The 18,106-nt window shown below is 49.2% G+C and overlaps 1 protein-coding gene across 2 annotated transcripts in view; it reads left to right on the plus strand.

Annotated features, from left to right (window-relative positions):
- Col23a1 (collagen type XXIII alpha 1 chain) overlaps positions 1-18,106 on the plus strand; it is a 303,366-nt gene that overhangs the window by 252,760 nt on the left and 32,500 nt on the right. Inside the window, exons 6-8 of one of the 2 annotated variants that reach the window (XM_031351394.1) lie at positions 12,505-12,531; positions 14,103-14,129; positions 15,017-15,082. In XM_031351394.1, coding sequence (XP_031207254.1) covers positions 12,505-12,531; positions 14,103-14,129; positions 15,017-15,082 — 120 coding nt within the window. The remainder of the gene's footprint in view (positions 1-12,504; positions 12,532-14,102; positions 14,130-15,016; positions 15,083-18,106) is intronic. The other variant, XM_031351395.1, reaches the window with a different exon arrangement.

The raw sequence follows: 18,106 nt of genomic DNA on the forward strand, positions 1-18,106 counted from the left end.
AAGAAAGAAAGAAAGAAAAAAAGAAAGGAAGGAAGAAAAAAAGAAACTTGTGATGTCAACAAGATGCCACAAGTGGAAAATCCCACACCTGACCTGTGACAGTCACAGCACAGATATAGGGGCTGGGGAGGTGGCTCAGTGGTCAAAGTGCTTGTCTCAAGAGCTTGAGAAGCAGAGTTTAGATCCCCAGAACCCACAAAAATGCCAACTGAGTGTGGTCAGCCAGCTGCAATCCTAGCTTCAGAAGGTAGAACAGGAGCATCAGAGCAGGCTGTCTGTACAGACCAGCCACAGTGGTGGACTCTGGGGTTCCCTAAAGAGACGGCCTCAGTGAATGAAGGAAAAGAATGATCTAGAATGATTGCTTCTCAACATTAACCTCGGGCCTACGCATACACATGAATGCATACACAGAGAGAGAGAGAGAGAGACAGAGAGACAGAGTCAGAGACAGAGACAGAGATAGAGACAACTCTTTTTTTTTTTTTTTTCTGAGACAGGGTTTCTCTGTGTAGCCCTGGCTGTCCTGGAACTCACTCTGTAGACCAGGCTGGCCACGAACTCAGAAATCTGCCTGCCTCTGCCTCCCAAGTGTTGGGATTAAAGGCATGCACCACCACTGCCACATATCTCTAATCCAAGTGCTTGGGAGGCTAAAGCAGGAAGATCACAAATGTGAGGGCAGCCTGGGCTACATAGAGAATCCCAGGCTAGCTTAGACTATGAGACTGTCTCAAAACACTAAAAATTAAATTATAAATATAAAATAAGATTACCTTTGAGCTCTATGTATAAAATATGATCCCTGTGTAAATTTCAATTCGAATCAAGTCCTGTCTTAGTTATTTGATCATGTGTATGCAAATGCTCCGTGTAGCCCAAGCTGGCCTTGAATTTCCTGCATAGCCAAGGTGACCTTGAATTCCTGGTCTTCCTGCCTCCATCTTGCAAGTGCTAAGATTACAGACATTTGCCACTGAGCCTGCCAGTGTGTGTGTGTGTGTGTGTGTGTGTGTGTGTGTGTGTGTGTGTGTGGCAGTACTAGAAATTGAAAATAGATTTTAATTGCACGCTAGGCAGCCTTCCACTGAGCTCTACCTCCAGCCTCTGGAAGCACTTCTGATGACCAGCATTTTAAATAATGTTCTTCTTCCCACATGTTTTAAAGGTCTCCTGGTTTCAGGGCAGAGGCAGAATGAAGGAGGAATTTCACCAGAAGAAGTCAACAGTAGTTTATTGACAAAGATAGAATTGAAAACTGAGATAGAAGAGTTGCCAGGAAATGAGGCTCAGCCTGGGTTTTTTTTTTTTTTTTTTTTAAAAAAAAGCCTTCTGGTAGGATCTGGGGCCTGCTATATGGCTCAGCAACTAAAGGTGCTTGCCACAAAGCCTGACCACTGAGTTCACTCTCCAGGACCCTCATGGTGGAAAAAGAAAACCAATGCCTGGGAGTCGTCCTCTGACCTTCAAGTAATTACCACGGTGCTCTTACCCACACAACACACAATAAATAAACACAATAAAAAGTTTTAATGAGGAATCGGATCTTCACGGGTGTGAGGCAGGTCCCACTAGAATCAGAAACCCTCGCTCAGGCGTCTCTCAAGGCTGAGCACCACCCACAGGCCCCGTCTGGTTAAACTCACAGTACCCAGGGAGGCAGGACCTGCAAAGCCTCCAACATCAGTCATGGGGCATCGACAGCTGAGGTCCCAAAGGACAGAGTAAGCTCCGGGCTGAAATGTGGTCTTCGAGACAAGGCCCTAGCCTGGGACCAATTTCCAAGTGAATAACTCAATTGGACTGTTTGGAATTAATCATGCGAACAAAAAAAAAAAAAAAAAAAAAAAACCATGAACACCACACACTCATATGCTTCCTTACACTCTTCCAGTTCAAAAACAGCTTTGATTGTAAAAATGTAATTAGTTAAATGATTCATCTGTAATACCCCCCAAATTCATGTGCTTTCTTAAATTGTAACATCCCCTGGCTCATTCCCATCTGACCCCTGCAGGGCGGCTCCCAGCCCCCAAGATGCTGGGCAGAGGAAGGAGGGGTGAACACCCACTTCCTGAGTCCCCCATAATAGTCCCCAGATTGGAACCTCAAAGACAGAGCCAGCTGGGCTTGCAGAAGAGGGCCTCCACACGGGCTTCCTCCCCAGCCTTCTCCCCTAGGCAGAACAAAACAGGTAATTCTGGAGTCCTGCCATTGTATGGGTCTGGCTCTATCCCTCAGTTTCCCATAATGTCCCATGTGAGGCGGCCAAGGAAAGAGAGATGACCACAGGCAGTCAGGGAGGCCTGAGCTCAGGTCCTCTGCTCAGGTTCCAGGGCCGCACATCCTCTCCCGTTTTGGCATCTCCCTGGCATAGGGGCCTCCTGCCCACACGTCACTCTGGAAGAGGAAACAGTGTGGCACTCCAGGGCTAGGCACTCACGAGAGGCCAGCAGAGGAGGGTGGGCCGTGTGCTTACTGGTTGCCAGTAACCAGTCCTAGAGTGGTACCTGCAGACTGGCCGCTGACTGGCACCACTCATTTCACCACACACAGCCTACTGCATGGAGGAGCCTGTTCACAGACATGAACTGGGTCGAGTCATGAAAAGACTGGAGAGAAGACAGCGTGTGGGTAGAAAGCTGTTCCTGCCACGCCCCCCTCATGAATTGAGAAACAATGAGTTTTGGGGTCCCCATAGACTGTGCGGCATCAGGCATATCCCACCCCTCAGAGATATTATGTTCCCTTCATCCCCAGTAGCAATTACGAGATCCAAGTAGATGCCTCCTGGGAGCTCCAGGGCTAGGCATAAGGTTCAGTGAACGACAGCAGTCCTCACTCAGTCCAGCAGGGGGAGCCCCTGAAGCTAGCAAGCTTTGCCTGGATGAGCTACCGAAGTACAGAGCCTCTCATGCTGTGACACCGGGGCAGGAGCGGGCTTCCACTAGCAGAGAACAGATCAAGGGCGCCCCCTAGTGCTCACCGGTGTTCAGATACCGGGGCTGGTGGAAAAGTGGACCTTTGTTCATGGAATCACTGTCATGCGTAAACATTGTTCAACAAATGTTTATTCTCAGCTCAGGGCAGTTTGGCATTTCACGTGTAGTAGCAAGAAATACATCCAAGGGTCCTCACCTCCTAGAAGTTTACGACTAATCCAGAGAAAGAGCCACAAGTCACCTAAGCTCCAGCTTCACATTAGGCTGTGGTCAGTGGCAGAGGGTTTAGTAGCTGTAAGCACCTGCAAACCTACATCAGGCAGAGATCAGGGAAGGGAGGTATTACATAAGAACAAAAACTAAAGTAGGGGGCTGGGGATGTAGCTGACTTTGTAACCTGTGTGCCTAATCTAAATAAAGCCTTTGGTTCTATGGGGATCCTTCCTACGCCACATAGAAAACAGGCATGAAAGACGGGCAGTGGTGGCACATGCCTTTAATTCCAATCCTTGGGAGACAGGCCTCTGAGTTCAAGGCCAGCCTGGTCTACAGAGCAAGTTCCAGGACTGCTAGGGATACACAGAGAAACCCTGTCTCAACAAAAAAAAAAAAAAAAAAAAAAAAAAAAAAAAAAAAAAAACAACAACAACAACACAAGCAAACAAACAAACAAAAAACCCAGGCACGATGGTACTCCCCTAAGCTATATGAAACCCTTCCTTAAAACAGAATAGTGATTAGCAAACACCTTTAATTTCAGCAGTAAACAGGCCGACGTCTGAGTTCAAAGCCAGCCTGGTCTACAGAATGAGTCCTAGGCCAGCCAGGACTCACTGTCTCAGTGAGACCCTGCCTCGAAGAAAAAGAAAAGCCAAAACAAAGCAAAAGCCAGGTAGATGCTGACAAAAGGGAAGTGCAGGAACCCCTACCCCACCCCACCCCACCCCACCCCCAGACACAGCCAGACTGATAAGGAGCAATCGGTTGAGGTAGCTAGTCTCACTAAGGAGTCAACTGCTTCCTTCCTCTGATGTCCAAGTCCCAAGAGAGCCATCCCACCCGTTCCACTTCCCTATCCCAAAGGACATGAGCATCCAAGAAAACACAGGCAGCTTGTTCTTGAGGTCTAAGGGCAGGGGCATAGCCAGCATGCCATCCTGTCCCTTCTCTGTCTGTCCAGAAAATCAATGGTGGAAGATGAAGGAGGCTGGTCTGGGAGGAAGGCAAGCTGTGCTCAGGAGTACAGAAGGACCAGAGAAACGGTTAGGCTCCTGAAACGAGATCTCACAAGCTCACTGGCACCCTACCCACAAGCATCACCTAACAGAGAAAATCATATAATCATATATAAGCTATATATCATAAGAACATAACAATTATAATTGTATATAATTAATATGTTGATTTATATTTTTATTTTGGAATTTAAATTTAATTCATTTATATTAATTGTGTTATTAGTATACATAAGAATTATATCTTTATATAATAATATATAGAATATATAAATAAATACAAGAAATAGAGAACTGACAGCAGGAAAGCGTGTGAGCTGGGCTTAGGCTAGGTGGACTGGGTCTGAATGAAGTCCTGCACGTCAGCCCATACAGGGCAATCCTCACAGCAGATCCAAGAAAAGCTGAGAATCTAGATTTGCTGTGTACTTTAGATCCATACAGTTTCCAACCTTTTTCCTGGTGGTGTTACTTTTTCTGCCGATGTTGTCTACAGAAATCAAGGAAGGTCTGTGCTGCAGTTCAGAGTGGGAGAGCTGAGGGGTGAGGGGGCTGGTGGTGCACTGCCTCGTGTGAATCAGCCCTGCACACAAAAGAAGGAGGGAGAGCAGTCCAGGAGGTCATGTGTGAGTAGGCAGGGGAGAACAGAAGCAGGTTCCCCATCAGAGCAAGGGCAAAGCAGGGGTTTGACCTGGATATGGTCCAGGGGCTCTTCTGGTGAACCAGGAGGCACGGAACACCCTGAGCCTTCATCAGCTGTGAGCTATCTCTGTCACTGGCCCCTGGGTCCACAGTAGAGTCGGAGCCACACAGCAGTCTGCTTGGTGCTGAAAGGATGCCCCAGCCTGTGTACTATGTCCAGTGCTCCCTGGCACACAAGCATCTCAGACAGACACAGCTCAACTCCATTCCCCCACACCCACTAGAAATCAAGGCCCTTTATCCCCCCCTCTCCGAAGAGGGGCAATTTCTCCTGATACCTGACAAGGTAATCGTGTTTCTTTGCACCAAATACCAGGAAAGGGTGAATAAGTAATTTAAGCAGATATTTGGGATCAGTTCAAAGGCTTAGTCCTTTAAATACCTCCTCTTCCAGCCATGGTGTGGGATGGGGACATAGATGTAATTGCTTCCAGCCAACACGGGCCACTCACTGAGGAAGCCCTCGCCACGAAATAGAAGCCAGCTGCTTCCATGGCTCAGAGTGTCACGGCTGAAAGAGACCTAGGCCAAGGGTTGCACACCCATGCCCCTACAGAGCCGGCAGGTCACTCTCCAGCGGATGTGAAGCAAAAGGAAAGAGTGGAGCAAGGGCCCTCAGGCTGTAACCCTGAGAAGGCAGTACAGGCCTGGGCAGGCAAGAGCATGTCCCAAGGGCTGGGAAGCCCTTCTGACTTCTGTCTTTTGGGGAAGCCCCAAAGACTGTGTAGTGAAGTCAACTGTCTGGTTTTGTTTTTGTTTTTGTTTTTGTTTACAACACAGCTGCTAATTTGGTTGGTTTGAGGGTTTTTGTGGTGGTAGTGGGTTTGGTTATTTTTTTACTGCATGGTTGTTAATTGACAAAACCTCTAGCTTTTGAGATTGCACAATGATGTAATCATCTGTACATCTAGTACTTATTTGTGTGTGTGTGTGTGTGTGTGTGTGTGAGAGAGAGAGAGAGAGAGAGAGAGAAAGAGAGAGAGAGAGAGAGAAAGAGAGAGAGAGAGAGAGGTAGGGAGAGAGAGAGCATGCTAGAGTCTACATATGGAGATGAGCAGGCGATTCATTTTTTGGTAGTCCTCATTTTTCACCATGTGAGTTTCAGGAATTGAACTTGGGTGGTCAGGCTTGTCAGCAAGCACCTTTACCCCTGAGTCACCTCACCAGCCCTCAACTGTACATCTACTGCAAAGTTCACACTTGGGAATGATGTGATCAACTCATAAACACATTACAAAGCAATACTAATATTTTAAATAAGTTTACAATTTTAAACCTGGCTACATTCATAGCTGTCCTCAGCTACATGCAGCTTGACACACCTGTGAGTCTAGAGCTTGCTACGACTTGGGGTACAGAGGCTACTCTGCAAAGCACCCAGACCTAGGGTCTCTGGAAAGAGCAGCAGGCCACCAGCAGGGCACAAGCCACAGCTGGACCTCCACACTGAGCCCCTTTCTTCCCTGCCCTGGGGCAGGGAACTCAAGTTTGGGAAATTGTTAAAACCCAGACTAGAACTGTAGTCCATGTGTATGCAAACAGCCAGGCCTGAGAAATCAGAACCATATGGGGCTGACCTTCCTGGAGGCGCCTGCCCCCTACTCCCACCCTCTGGCCAGCCCTGGTGAAGGCTGGGACAAGACTCACAGAGCCTTCATACAGGAATGCACACTTCCCCGGCTGGGACCTCAGACCCCACCAGCCTTGTAATTTGATGAATCGTCAACATCTGGGGCTTAATTACTAGACCCTGAACTGATAATCCTGGTAAGCCCCCTCATCCAGGGGCCCCCAGCCCAGTCCATTTTGAGGGCTCCATTTCCCCAGCAGGAGCTGTCAGCATTAATTACAGTTAGAAAGCAAGACAGTCACCCAGCTCTGGTTGGGTGGACTGGTTCTGTATGCATCTAAACATTGCCGGTTTGTTAGTTTGGCTTTTTCCTGCCCATCTCAGGGAAGGTGAGGCACAATAAGAAGCACCCACTCAACCCAGACATAGTGATACATACACATAAACCTAACAGTGGGAGATGGAGATGTGAGCATCAATAGTTCAAGGCCAATATCTGCCTGTCTCCCGGGGGAAGGGGGGGAGGCCAGGGAGATGGTCCAGCGAGTAAAGGCCCTCTGTCAAGCCAGCCTGAAGACCAGAGTTCAATCCCCAAAACACACAAACTGGAAGGAGACAGCTGATGCCCAAATGTCGGACTCTGAGCTCCATATGCATGCACACACACACACACACAAATAAATAAATACAATTTTTAAAAACTAAGAAGAAGCCGGGCGGTGGTGGTGCACGCCTTTAATCCCAGCACTTGGGAGGCAGAGGCAGGCGGGTTTCTGAGTTCGAGGCCAGCCTGGTCTACAGAGTGAGTTCCAGGACAGCCAGGGCTATACAGAGAAAGCCTGTCTTGAGAAGAACACCATGGAGGACCAACTCTCAGATACCCCACCCCCCATCCTTCATCCTTGCCCTGGAGGAGGCAACAGAAAGCACCAGCCCTTGCCATCCCCAACAGGAAGTGGATGGCTCCCACAGCTCTCAGTGCCTGATCGGTTTGAGGCCCCAGGGATGGAGCCTCCAGACTCAGAAACCCTCTTGTCACGCTTGCTCTCAAATCTCAGGGATGGCTTCATAGACCCCTGCTTAGGAACAACCCACTAGTGATCCAACGTCCTCCCTGGCCTCTGTTGGTACAGATATACATAATTTAAAATAAAATAAATTGCCAGGCAGTAGTAGCACACACACACGTTTAATTCCAGTGCCAGAGAGATAAAGACAGGCAAATTTCTGTGAGTTCAAGACCAGCCTGTTCTACACAGAGTGACTTCCAGGACAGTCAAGGCTACACGGTGAAACCTTATCTCAAAAACCAATAAATTTATTTATTTATTTATTTATTCATTTATTTATTATGTTAAAAAACTATTTTGTAATTTATGTTTTTGCCTCTGTGCGTGGTGTGTGTGTGTGTATGTGTGTGTGTGTGTGTGTGTATGTGTGTGCATCATGTGCCTGCCTGGTGCCCATGGAGGCCAGAGGGCATCAGATCTCTGGAACTGAAGTTACCAAGGGTTATGAAGCATTATGTATGTTCTGGGAACCAAACCCTGGTCCCCTACAATAGCAGTAAGTGTTCTTAACCACTGAGCCATCTCTCCAGCCCCAAATAATTTTTTTAAAGGACACCAGAAGTAATGGCTTGCATGTTTATCCTAGCATTTTGGAGGCAGAGGAAAGTGGATCTCTGTGAGTTTGAGGCCAACCTGGTCTACATAGTGAGTTCTAGGTCAGCCAGGGCTACAGTGTGAGACCTTGAAAAAACATATATATATATATATATATATATATATATATATATATATATATATATATATATATCAGTAGGTGATACAGTACCCACTCAGAAAGTCACATGAAGGTCACTTCCAGCACTGTCTCTGCCAGCGCTAATTCAGACACCAACTCTGTATAAGCCTGTGGCTGTCCCATCTTGGGTTGATCTAAGGGAGGTTGACGCAGGACTCAGCTTGAACTTGTCACCTGAGAGAACAGCATGTCTCCCACTTTACAGACAAGAGCAAGGCTGGAACATCCAGGTTACCGAGTGAGGCAGGAGACTGAGCCTACCCTGGGCCTTTGCTCTCCATTCATGCACAGCCTGTGGTTTTATTTGCTTTTCGAGCATTCAGAAACATCCGGGAGCCAGCTGATCTCCTCGAGGAAAATGAACTTCAAGCAGAACTGAGACTTGTAAACAGCTGTTTGGGTTTCACGGAGGGCAGAAGGTGATGAAAACCTCTGGTGAACCCTGTGGCGTTGATGGGGCAGGAGACGGTTCCCAGAGTAGCATGGGTCAGAGGAAGGATTTTTTTTTTTCTTTTTTTAGGTTTTTCGAGACAGGGTTTCTCTGTATAGCTCTGGCTGTCCTGGAACTCACTCTGTAGACCAGGCTGCCTCGAACTCAGAAACCCGCCTGCCTCTGCCTCCCAAGTGCTGGGATTAAAGGCATTGCGCCACCACCACCCGGCCAGAGGAAGGATTTGAACCCAGTTCCTGCAGGGCTCAACTCCCTGCCCTCAGCTGCTTTTCTCTCTGGTGTTTCTTGCAGGAAACTCAGGAAGGGTGCGAGTAGCTCGAGCTTAGTTCCCTATTGTCTAGGACAGGCGTGGGTTACTCTGATGGGAGAGATACCCACCCCTAATCCTGCCACCAGAAGCATGCATCCAGCCAGCCTGAGGCTCTGTCCTTCCAGAACATTCTGCCTGGACTTTGTTTTGCCTTAATTTTAATCACACAACAGCCAGATTTGTTTCTGGCATTAGACAGACCATCCCCCCTAGCCCTCCCTGAGACTTCTCTCTCTCCCCCAAATCCAGGCTTAAGCCCTTTTCCAGCCCATGGGAATGCCTACACTGTAAACTATATAAACCATAGAGCCTCATACCTGGGTTGTTATGCTAAGTTTCAGCACAGCCCAGTCTCGTGAGACTGGGAACACTGCCACTCAGAAACCCACAAACTAGAAAATGATCTGGAAAAGGTTTATGGGAAAGAAACCTACTCCACAGAGTGAAACCGAGTGTCTCTCAAATTTACTGGACCACAGAATCTTTCTCCGTGGACAAGTCGGCAGGAGAGTGAATCAAGGGGCTGAGGAAGGTAGAGGAGAGATGGGAGTTTCCATCTTAGAAAGTCTCACAGCTCAGAGCAATCCAGCCCTCCCCCTCCCCAAGCCATCCTCCCCAGGACAGAAGGGACATCAGAAGCATGTTGTCAAGTTGGGTACCTCTATCTGACTACAAAGCAGGATGTTCAGCTGGGTGGTGGCAACAAATGTCTTTAATCCCAATGCTTGGGGGGCAGAGGTAGATGGATCTCTGAGTTCAAGGGCAGCCTGGTCTACAAAGTGAGTTCCTGGGCAGCCAGGGCTACACAGAGAAAGCCTGTATCCAAAAAAAGGAGAGAGAGAGAGAGAAAGAGAGAGAAGGGGGAGGGGAGGGAGAGGAGGAGGAGAGGGAAGGAAAGAGGGAGGAGGGGGGCGGGATATCCTCTGCCTACCTCTGAATCTTCCTCCTTAGTGTCACCGACTCTCAATAACTGTCATCTACTTACCCAGCAGTCTCTCTGAGGCCCAACAATTCACCCAGAAGGGAGATTAGTTCAGAAGCCTAGGAACACTTCTCTCACCCAGGCCTCAGCCATGAGCCCAGAACCACCTCTGCAGATGAAGGCTGTGTCAGCTGTGTCCTAAAGACCGGGTCCCCAGCACCCTATTTCAGCTTTAGTTGGACCCTTCTCTGCCACACTGCCCACCTTCCCCCACATTCACCACATCCACATTTGAACCAAATCCCCAAGTGTTATTTCACCGGTTATCTCTCCCTCACCATTTCTGCTACCCGCAACCCAAAGCTGACCACGCCCCTTCTTGGCTCCAAAGCGCCAGGGCTCACCCATCATTTGTTCCAATTCTCTCTCCTTCCTCCCTCACAGGAAGGTTGATATCCCTCCTCTGATAATCTGAAGTGCCCCGAAATCAGAAACTTTTCTGAGTTGTCAGCCTAGCACCCCGGCTAGAAAATCCCACAGGGTAACACTGTGCTTAGCAGACAGGATCATTAGGATCATGCAAAATGGCCTTCGAGACATGGAGATAACATGCAAATGAGACAAATGAATTTCATTATGTTTGTACTTGGGTCCCATCTCCAAGGTATCCCATTATGTAAATGTAGATATTTCATTATGTAAATGTGAATATTCCAAATCCAAAAGACATGTGTCCCAGGCTCTTTGGATGAACAATACTCACTCTATATTTTGCATATGTTTGATGAGCTATTGTAAGGATGGGACCCAAGTCTAAACACAACACCTCTGACATGTCAAACATTCCTTGTGCTCAAGCCTGCTGTTAATGAGATATGTTAAATAGTTATATGCTTGCATGGTCTCACCAGATAGAAGAATCCACTGGTTGGGCATCCTGTTGCTATTTTAAAGTTTCAGATTTGGAGACAGGCTGGCCTTGAACTCACCTTGAACTGATGGATCCTCCTGCTTCCGCTCTGAAGGCTGTTATTACAGGCATGCCTGGTTTTTATGCGGTGCTGGGGATTGAACCCAGAGCTTTGTGCAAGCCAGGCAAACACTCTGTGCTACAATCTCAGCCTAGAAGGCAGGTTTTCTGATGAAGAATGCTTGGCCCAAGCTTTCCCCAGCCACGTGTTCCATGTCAGGTCTCACTCGTGTGCTCGAGAGTCAAGGGAGGAAACTCTTTTCTTGCCTGTCATGGACACTTGTGTAGAACACACACTAGCCACGTCCCTCACGCAACCATCAGACTGTATTACCAGAAACAAGGACAGGTGTCCTGACTCTAGGATGCAGAGAAACCTGGAAGGGTTCATGAAAGGTGAGGTAGCCAAGCTGAAGATGTACAGAGAGAAGAAGGGTGAGCCAGGCAGGGGGACAGTGTGTGCAAAGACTCAGAAGAGTGGGCCTGTAGGCATTGCTCCTGGGGGTCAAAGGTGACATACATGTTAAACTGAAGTGTTTCTTTAAAAAAAAAAGGGGGGGTGAAGTATGTGTGGGGATAAGGGGACAGGGGTGAGGAGGACAGGGCTTGCAGAGAATAAATAACTCTGGTCCGCAGCATCTCCCCATGTAGTACCCATCTAGCCCTAGAGGGAGACGGATGAGACTCGTTCGGTAGACGGGTGATTAGACAGATAGAGTACGCCTTAGCATCGGTGGCCCTCTGCAGGCACCACAGAGGCCTGCTCATCCTACAGTACCCTGCTCTCAGCTCTGGCCCAGGAACCATCTAGCTTCTCCTTACTGTCTTACTGCTTCTCCTTACTGCAGAATGCTTAGCCTTCCAGAGTCTTCCAATCTAAGTGACAGTCACTCAAGTCAAGCTGGCTTAAAGGAAACCCAGGAAACAGATGTGTGAGGATGTGAGGATCACTGCATGGCTCCAGCCTCCAGCCCTCACCTCTGTCTTTCTCTTGGACTCTTGGCTCTGCTTTCCTCGAGACTGTGTCTCCTCTCTCTCTCTCTCTCTCTCTCTCTCTCTCTCTCTCTCTCTCTCTCTCTCTCTCTCTCTCTCTCTCTCTCTCTCTCTCTCTCTCTCTCCCTCTCTCTCTTTTTCTCTTTCTCTCTTTTTCTCTTTCTCTCTCTCTCTCTCTCTCTCTCTCCCCCATGGGATGGGGGAGGACATGGAACCCCAGATTCAATCTCATTGGAAGAAGAGACCCTTTTCCCCTTGAGAGCACCACTGAAGTCCCAGACATGATGCTTATGTCTCAGCTTGCATCCCAGGCCTGCACCTGTTACCTTGACAAGAGAGAATGCCATTGCCCACCCTCAACCATCCCACCCTAATGATGGGGAGCGCTTCAGAGAAGAACTGAGGTCCTGTGATCAGGAGATGGGATCATGAGTGGCTGACTACACTCAAGCACCCTTCCCCCACCCCCCACCCTGGCCACATGGAATGTACCCTGACCTCCGGGCTCAGGACAGGCTTTGCTTTCTTGTCACTGAATAATGGGGTCCTAAGTAATGGAAGGAATGTTCCTGTATGTAACCCTTGCTCTCTCTCATGTTCTAGGGACCTCTAGGTCTGGACGGCAAGCCAGTAAGTGACCACAGCATGCTAGATGGTCCTGGGGTAGACCTGCACTGTGGGGGTGGAGTGATCATGGAACACCTGAGGGAACTGGAAAGTGAGCTGAGCAGCTATAGGAGAGCAAGACAAAGCCATGTGTCACGTGTGTTCAAATCCATCTGCTGACTGAGTAACCATGGAGATGCCATTTTAGCTTTCTGCCTTGAAGCATGCTCTCCTAGGAGATGTTGTAGAGTTATGGAGAACCATGATCAGTCAGCCCTCAAAGTCTACAAGTCTCTCCTAATAAGCCATAGATACAGAATGCCTAACATAGTTTCAAGACACCCACGATGTCATCAGGCTGAAGTTCTCAATAACTGTTCCAGGAGTCCATGGTCCTCAGGCATCCTCAGCAAATGAGCAAGGTGCACAGGGAAATATAAGCACAATTAAATAAGTAATGGGGTGTGAGTGAACAGGTAGGCAGATAGGGTGTTGGTAGGTAGGAGATGAATGGATGGATTAATGGATGGTTGGATAGATGAATGGGTGGGTACATTGTTGAGTAGATAAATGAGTGCATGATGGGTAGTGGGTAAGTGAGTGGATGGATGGGCAGATAGGTGGATGGATGCATGGATGCCTACATGTATGGATGCACTCATGGCGCATGGATAGATGGATGCCTGCATGCATGGATGAATGGATGCTTGCATGGATGGATTCATGGATGGATGGATGCCTACATGTATGGATGGACTCACGGTGCATGGGTGGATTCATGGATGGATGGATGCCTACATGTGTGGATGTACTCATGGTGCATGGATGGATGAATAGGTGGTGGATGGATGGATGCATGGATGCATGGATGATTAGTTGGATGGATATGTGGGTGGATGCATGCATGAATTCATTCATGGATGCATGGATGAGTGCATGCAGGATACATAGATGAATGGTACATGGATGCATAGATGAATTTGTGCATGGATGTGTGAGTGGGTGCATGTAGGGATGCATGGATAGATGCATGGTTGAATGGATGCATGGATGCATGGATGGGTACATGCATGGATGCATGGGAACATGGGTGCATGGATGGATTCATTCATGGATGCATGAGTGGGTACATGCATGGATGAATGGGTACATGGGTGCATGCATGGATGCTTGTGTGCATGGGTGGATGCATGGGTGGATACATGCATAGATGCATGCATGTAGGCATGCATGGATGTTGGATGCATGTATGCATGCATGGAGACTGGATAGCCTCCTCCCCAGCAGAGACAAAGCATGGAATGTGTGTGCTTTCAGGCAGAAAAACTGGTGTGTGTGCCCTTTACCTGCTCAGAGGATGCCTGTGGACCTGTGCTGCTGACCCCAAATCCTCATCACCATCGTGCTGAGGGCAGGTGTGGAGCTTTCAGGAGGCAGCAAGGACAGCTTGACAGTCCTGTATAGTGTTCAACTCAGATGCCACAGCTCTGCTAGCTCCACGTGACCCTCTGCCCCACAGCCATGGGTCAGCCAGAAGTGCAGCCAGGCTCGCTCGCTTCCCTCACCACTGTTCTTTCTCTATCTTCTTTCTCCAGGGACTTCCAGGCCCCAAAGGGGAAAAGGTAAGTGGAGGGGGATACAGTCCAGATTCTGTGTGCTGATTAAGGATGCCAGCAGCCAACTAACTCCAAACTTCAGTTCCAGAGCATAACCCAGCATTAAACACGGGACCCACCATGTTCCTTGTAAGGGAACAAATCGATCTGTGTGGACATGATGGTGGGCTCAGAAGGAAGAGGGACCAGAGCAGAGCTCAGAGTGGCAGGGCTGAGTGAAGACCTGAGAGGCCATATACAGTCATGCCTGGGGGATGTGGCTGCTCAGGGACAAGCTGATCGATCAATCGATCAATCAATCGATCGATTGGCACCCCTAGCTGCCAGCAGGACTGAGAAATGGAAAGACACAGGACCTGGTGGCTCAAAGCCTCCCCTTTACATTCCAGCTCCACTACTTTGTGCTTTGGCAAGCTGCCCAGCTGTGAGGGCCTCAATTTGTCCTTCTATATAAAAGCTATGGGGGCAGGGGGTTTCCGGTGCAGCCAAAGCCACAGAAACAACTCTGAGGTTTTGAGACCAAGGAGATGCTGCCTCCTCTGTGTCTGCTGCTGTGTGACCTACCATTTCAAAGCTCGCAGCTTTGCTATTCCTCACCAGTTCAAGGTTCAGGAACTGTGAGAGGATACAGTGTGAGCAGCCATCCCACAGGCCACACTGTGTCTGGGATCTTGAACATCTGGGAGGTAGCCATAGATAAGGACCTGCCTGGCTTCAATCTGCTGGCTGTGACCTTGGCCTTGTTACTTAACCTCTCTGAGCCTCAGTGTCCTCATTGGAAAAGGAGATTTAAAATAAGGCCTGCCTATCCAAGCACAGTAGGAGTGTTCAAAAGGAAATGGGGAGGAATAACAGAAGTCGGTAGCTGCTCATCTTCCTGTATTTGGTTCTAGGGTGCACCGGGAGACTTTGGCCCGAGGGTAAGAATGGAGCACCAACCCCCTCATCCACTGCACATGGTTTGTTTCATATCATTATAATAAGGGATTTCTAGCATTTCTTCGGGGGGGGGTCCTCAGGTCACCATAGTTTATCCCAGAAAAAGGCGAGTGAGCCAGGCCTTCCTCTCCACCTTCATCCACCTTGTGAAAGGCCCCAGGTACCCTCACCTAATAGAGGCGGCCACCTCCCACTCAGATGACAGTCATCTGGCAGATGTCCTGGTTATCATGCTTGTCACCATAGTGACCAGAGATTGAGGTTAGCTCTGGTCTCAACCACACACTGACCATCCCACGAGACAGTGGGCACTCAGGAAAAGTGAAGGCCCAGAGCTCGGTGCTGTTACTTCCCAGACCCATGACCTTGGCAAGTCACTTTTCCCTGAGACCCAGCCCTTAAACGCACACACACATGCACACACACACAGAGCAAGTGCTTTGAAGATTCATTACAACCATAACTGTCAGTGGTGGGCAGCAGCACTCAACATAGGGACAGCATACACATGTCCCCCCCACCCAAGTGTGCATCCTAGGTCCAGGAACCCGGAGGTGCTTGTCTGAACCTGAGGTAGGTCTGGGTCTTGGCAGAGGAGCACTTGAGTAGCCTTAGGAAGATGCCTTCACATTTCCAGAATGTTCTGGGCAGAGTACCCCGACCACAGAGACTGAGAGGTAGACATTAACTGCCCAGAGAAAATGGGGTCACGTGGAGGTATGGGCCCCAGAACACATTAGTGCAAGGGTCACTCTCACCCACACCAAGAATCTGCCAGCTCCGGGTGGGGTTGGGTGGAGAACGAGTGAACTGTATGGACCCAGGGGGACAGTGAATGGCAGATGAAGAAGGGAGGCGGGAAGGGCAGTACGCACAGGCTGGGGCTTTGTGGTCAGGCTGGGCAAGACCCAGCTCTGCAACTTGAAGGCTCAGAGGCCAGGATTTGTGACACCCCACCCCCCAAATAGGGTGTTTGTTGTGATGAGAACTGAAGCCCGCAGGGGGATAAAACTGGCTGAGCTTTAATGGGCAGAGCTGTGTCTTGTCAGACCATCAACAGAGGTCAGGACCAGGCCACACAGGCAGGGAGACTTCTCTCAAGTCAAAGAACAGATACCCCTTACTCTGCAGCTGCTGGAGAAACACTGCTTTCAGATGGGATTTATGGAAGTCAATCTTCCCAAGAGGGTTGCCCACCCTGTAATGACCAGGATCCCTCTGGTCCTGGGTTTACCAAGTAAAGCATTTTTTCCAAAGCTCCTCCCTTTCCAGGGGTACCCTGCTCCATCATAGTATCCCAGGGATACCCTGCCCCATCATAGTGTCCCAGGGAAACCCTGCCCCATCATAGTGTCCCAGGGAAACCCTGCCCCATCATAGTGTCCCAGGGATCCCCTGCCCCATCATAGTGTCCTAGGGAAACCCTGCCCCATCATAGTGTCCTAGGGAAACCCTGCCCCATCATAGTATCCCAGGGATCCCCTGCCCCATCATAGTGTCCCAGGGATCCCCTGCCCCATCATAGTGTTCCAGGGATCCCCTGCCCCATCATAGTGTCCCAGGGAAACCCTGCCCCATCATAGTGTCCCAGGGAAACCCTGCCCCATCATAGTGTCCCAGGGATCCCCTGCCCCATCATAGTGTTCCAGGCATCTGTGAACTGACTCCCCCCATAGAAAGGTCCGGTGACTTAAATGTCCAATTAATTCGTCCTTATTACTCAGGGTCCCCTGAGTTAGCTAAAGCCTCTCTTTTGGCTGCAGGCTGAGTGTCCTGGGGGCCCAGGTGATGCCTCCCTCACAGGGTTGTCGTTGATGTGACTGTTACCACTCAGCTGGGATGCAGCCCCATGTGGTTTCCCACGCATTGGAGGGCTTCCTCCCAACTTGGCACAGGGGTCTTAGAGAGGCTTCTGGGAAAAGCTTTCCAAGGGGCAGGAAGTGAATGCTGTCACACCTGTTAGGAGCTCCACCCAGTATGGACCCAGCATCTTACCTGCTGGATGCTTTTCTATTCTATTTTCCGTTCTGTTCTGCTCCGTTCTGTTCTGTTCCACTCTATTCTGTCACAGGAGCTGGTGAAATGGATGTTGGTTTACTGGGCTGACCAAGCCCGCTCAGTCAGTCAACAGGTTCTTCAGCGCAGGAGTGAGGATTAAAAAGAAAAAGACAGTTAGACAACATTGTTGCATGACCCCAGTCAATTCTGAGACTGAAGGCAGGTTTAATTTTTCCCAATCCGATTTTATGTCATTTTAATTACATGCAAGTATTAAGGGCCAGCAGTACAATAAGGAACTAGCAAGGCAGTACGCCAAGTCTCATGATTACTCTTGTGACAGTTGTTTCAAAGACAGTTGTTTCAGAATGACCAAAATACCTGAGCCCACTTCCTTGTCCAAGCCCAAAGTCTTACCTGAAGCCTACTTCTTTTGTTCCACCCTAAGATTAAAATTCCTGCCTGAACCTACTTCCCTATTATAGCCTAAAGTTAGATTCCTGCCTGAGCTTACTTCCTTGTCCTTTGCCAATGTCAGATTCCTGCCCAGCAGTCCCCCAAAGGCTCTCCACACTGGGCATACCCCACCACAAGCTGCCTTTCTCTGGGCTGAGTTAGGTGGCTTTGCCTTGGGATTTTTGCTCTCCCCTCCTGCAACAGTCCCCTCCTGTGTCTCTGACCACACCACCTGTTTGCCACCTAGATGGTTTTCCCACGGCTCAACGCAGGCTTTATAAGTAGAGATCAGCGTGGATACAATCTCCGAGTGCTCAAGGTAGCCTGGCTGAGTGAAGGGGCCTGGCCTGCCAGTTTGCTGTGCTTCCAAACCCCTACTCACCCTGTGTTGTCAGGGTCAGACCTCAGCCATCCAGTCCCGGAGAGAAGGGAAGGATGGGCAGGGAAGAAAGTCAAGCAGCACATGCCTTAGTCCCAAGTACCAGGAGGCAGAGCAGTCAGATCTCTGAGTTCAAGACTAGCCTGGTCTACATAGCAAGCTCCAAACCAGCAAGGACTGAGGCTACATAGTGATACTTTGTCTCAAAAAA

This window comes from Mastomys coucha, unplaced genomic scaffold, assembly GCF_008632895.1.
Source record: "Mastomys coucha isolate ucsf_1 unplaced genomic scaffold, UCSF_Mcou_1 pScaffold5, whole genome shotgun sequence".
NCBI classification, from domain to species: domain Eukaryota; kingdom Metazoa; phylum Chordata; class Mammalia; order Rodentia; family Muridae; genus Mastomys; species Mastomys coucha.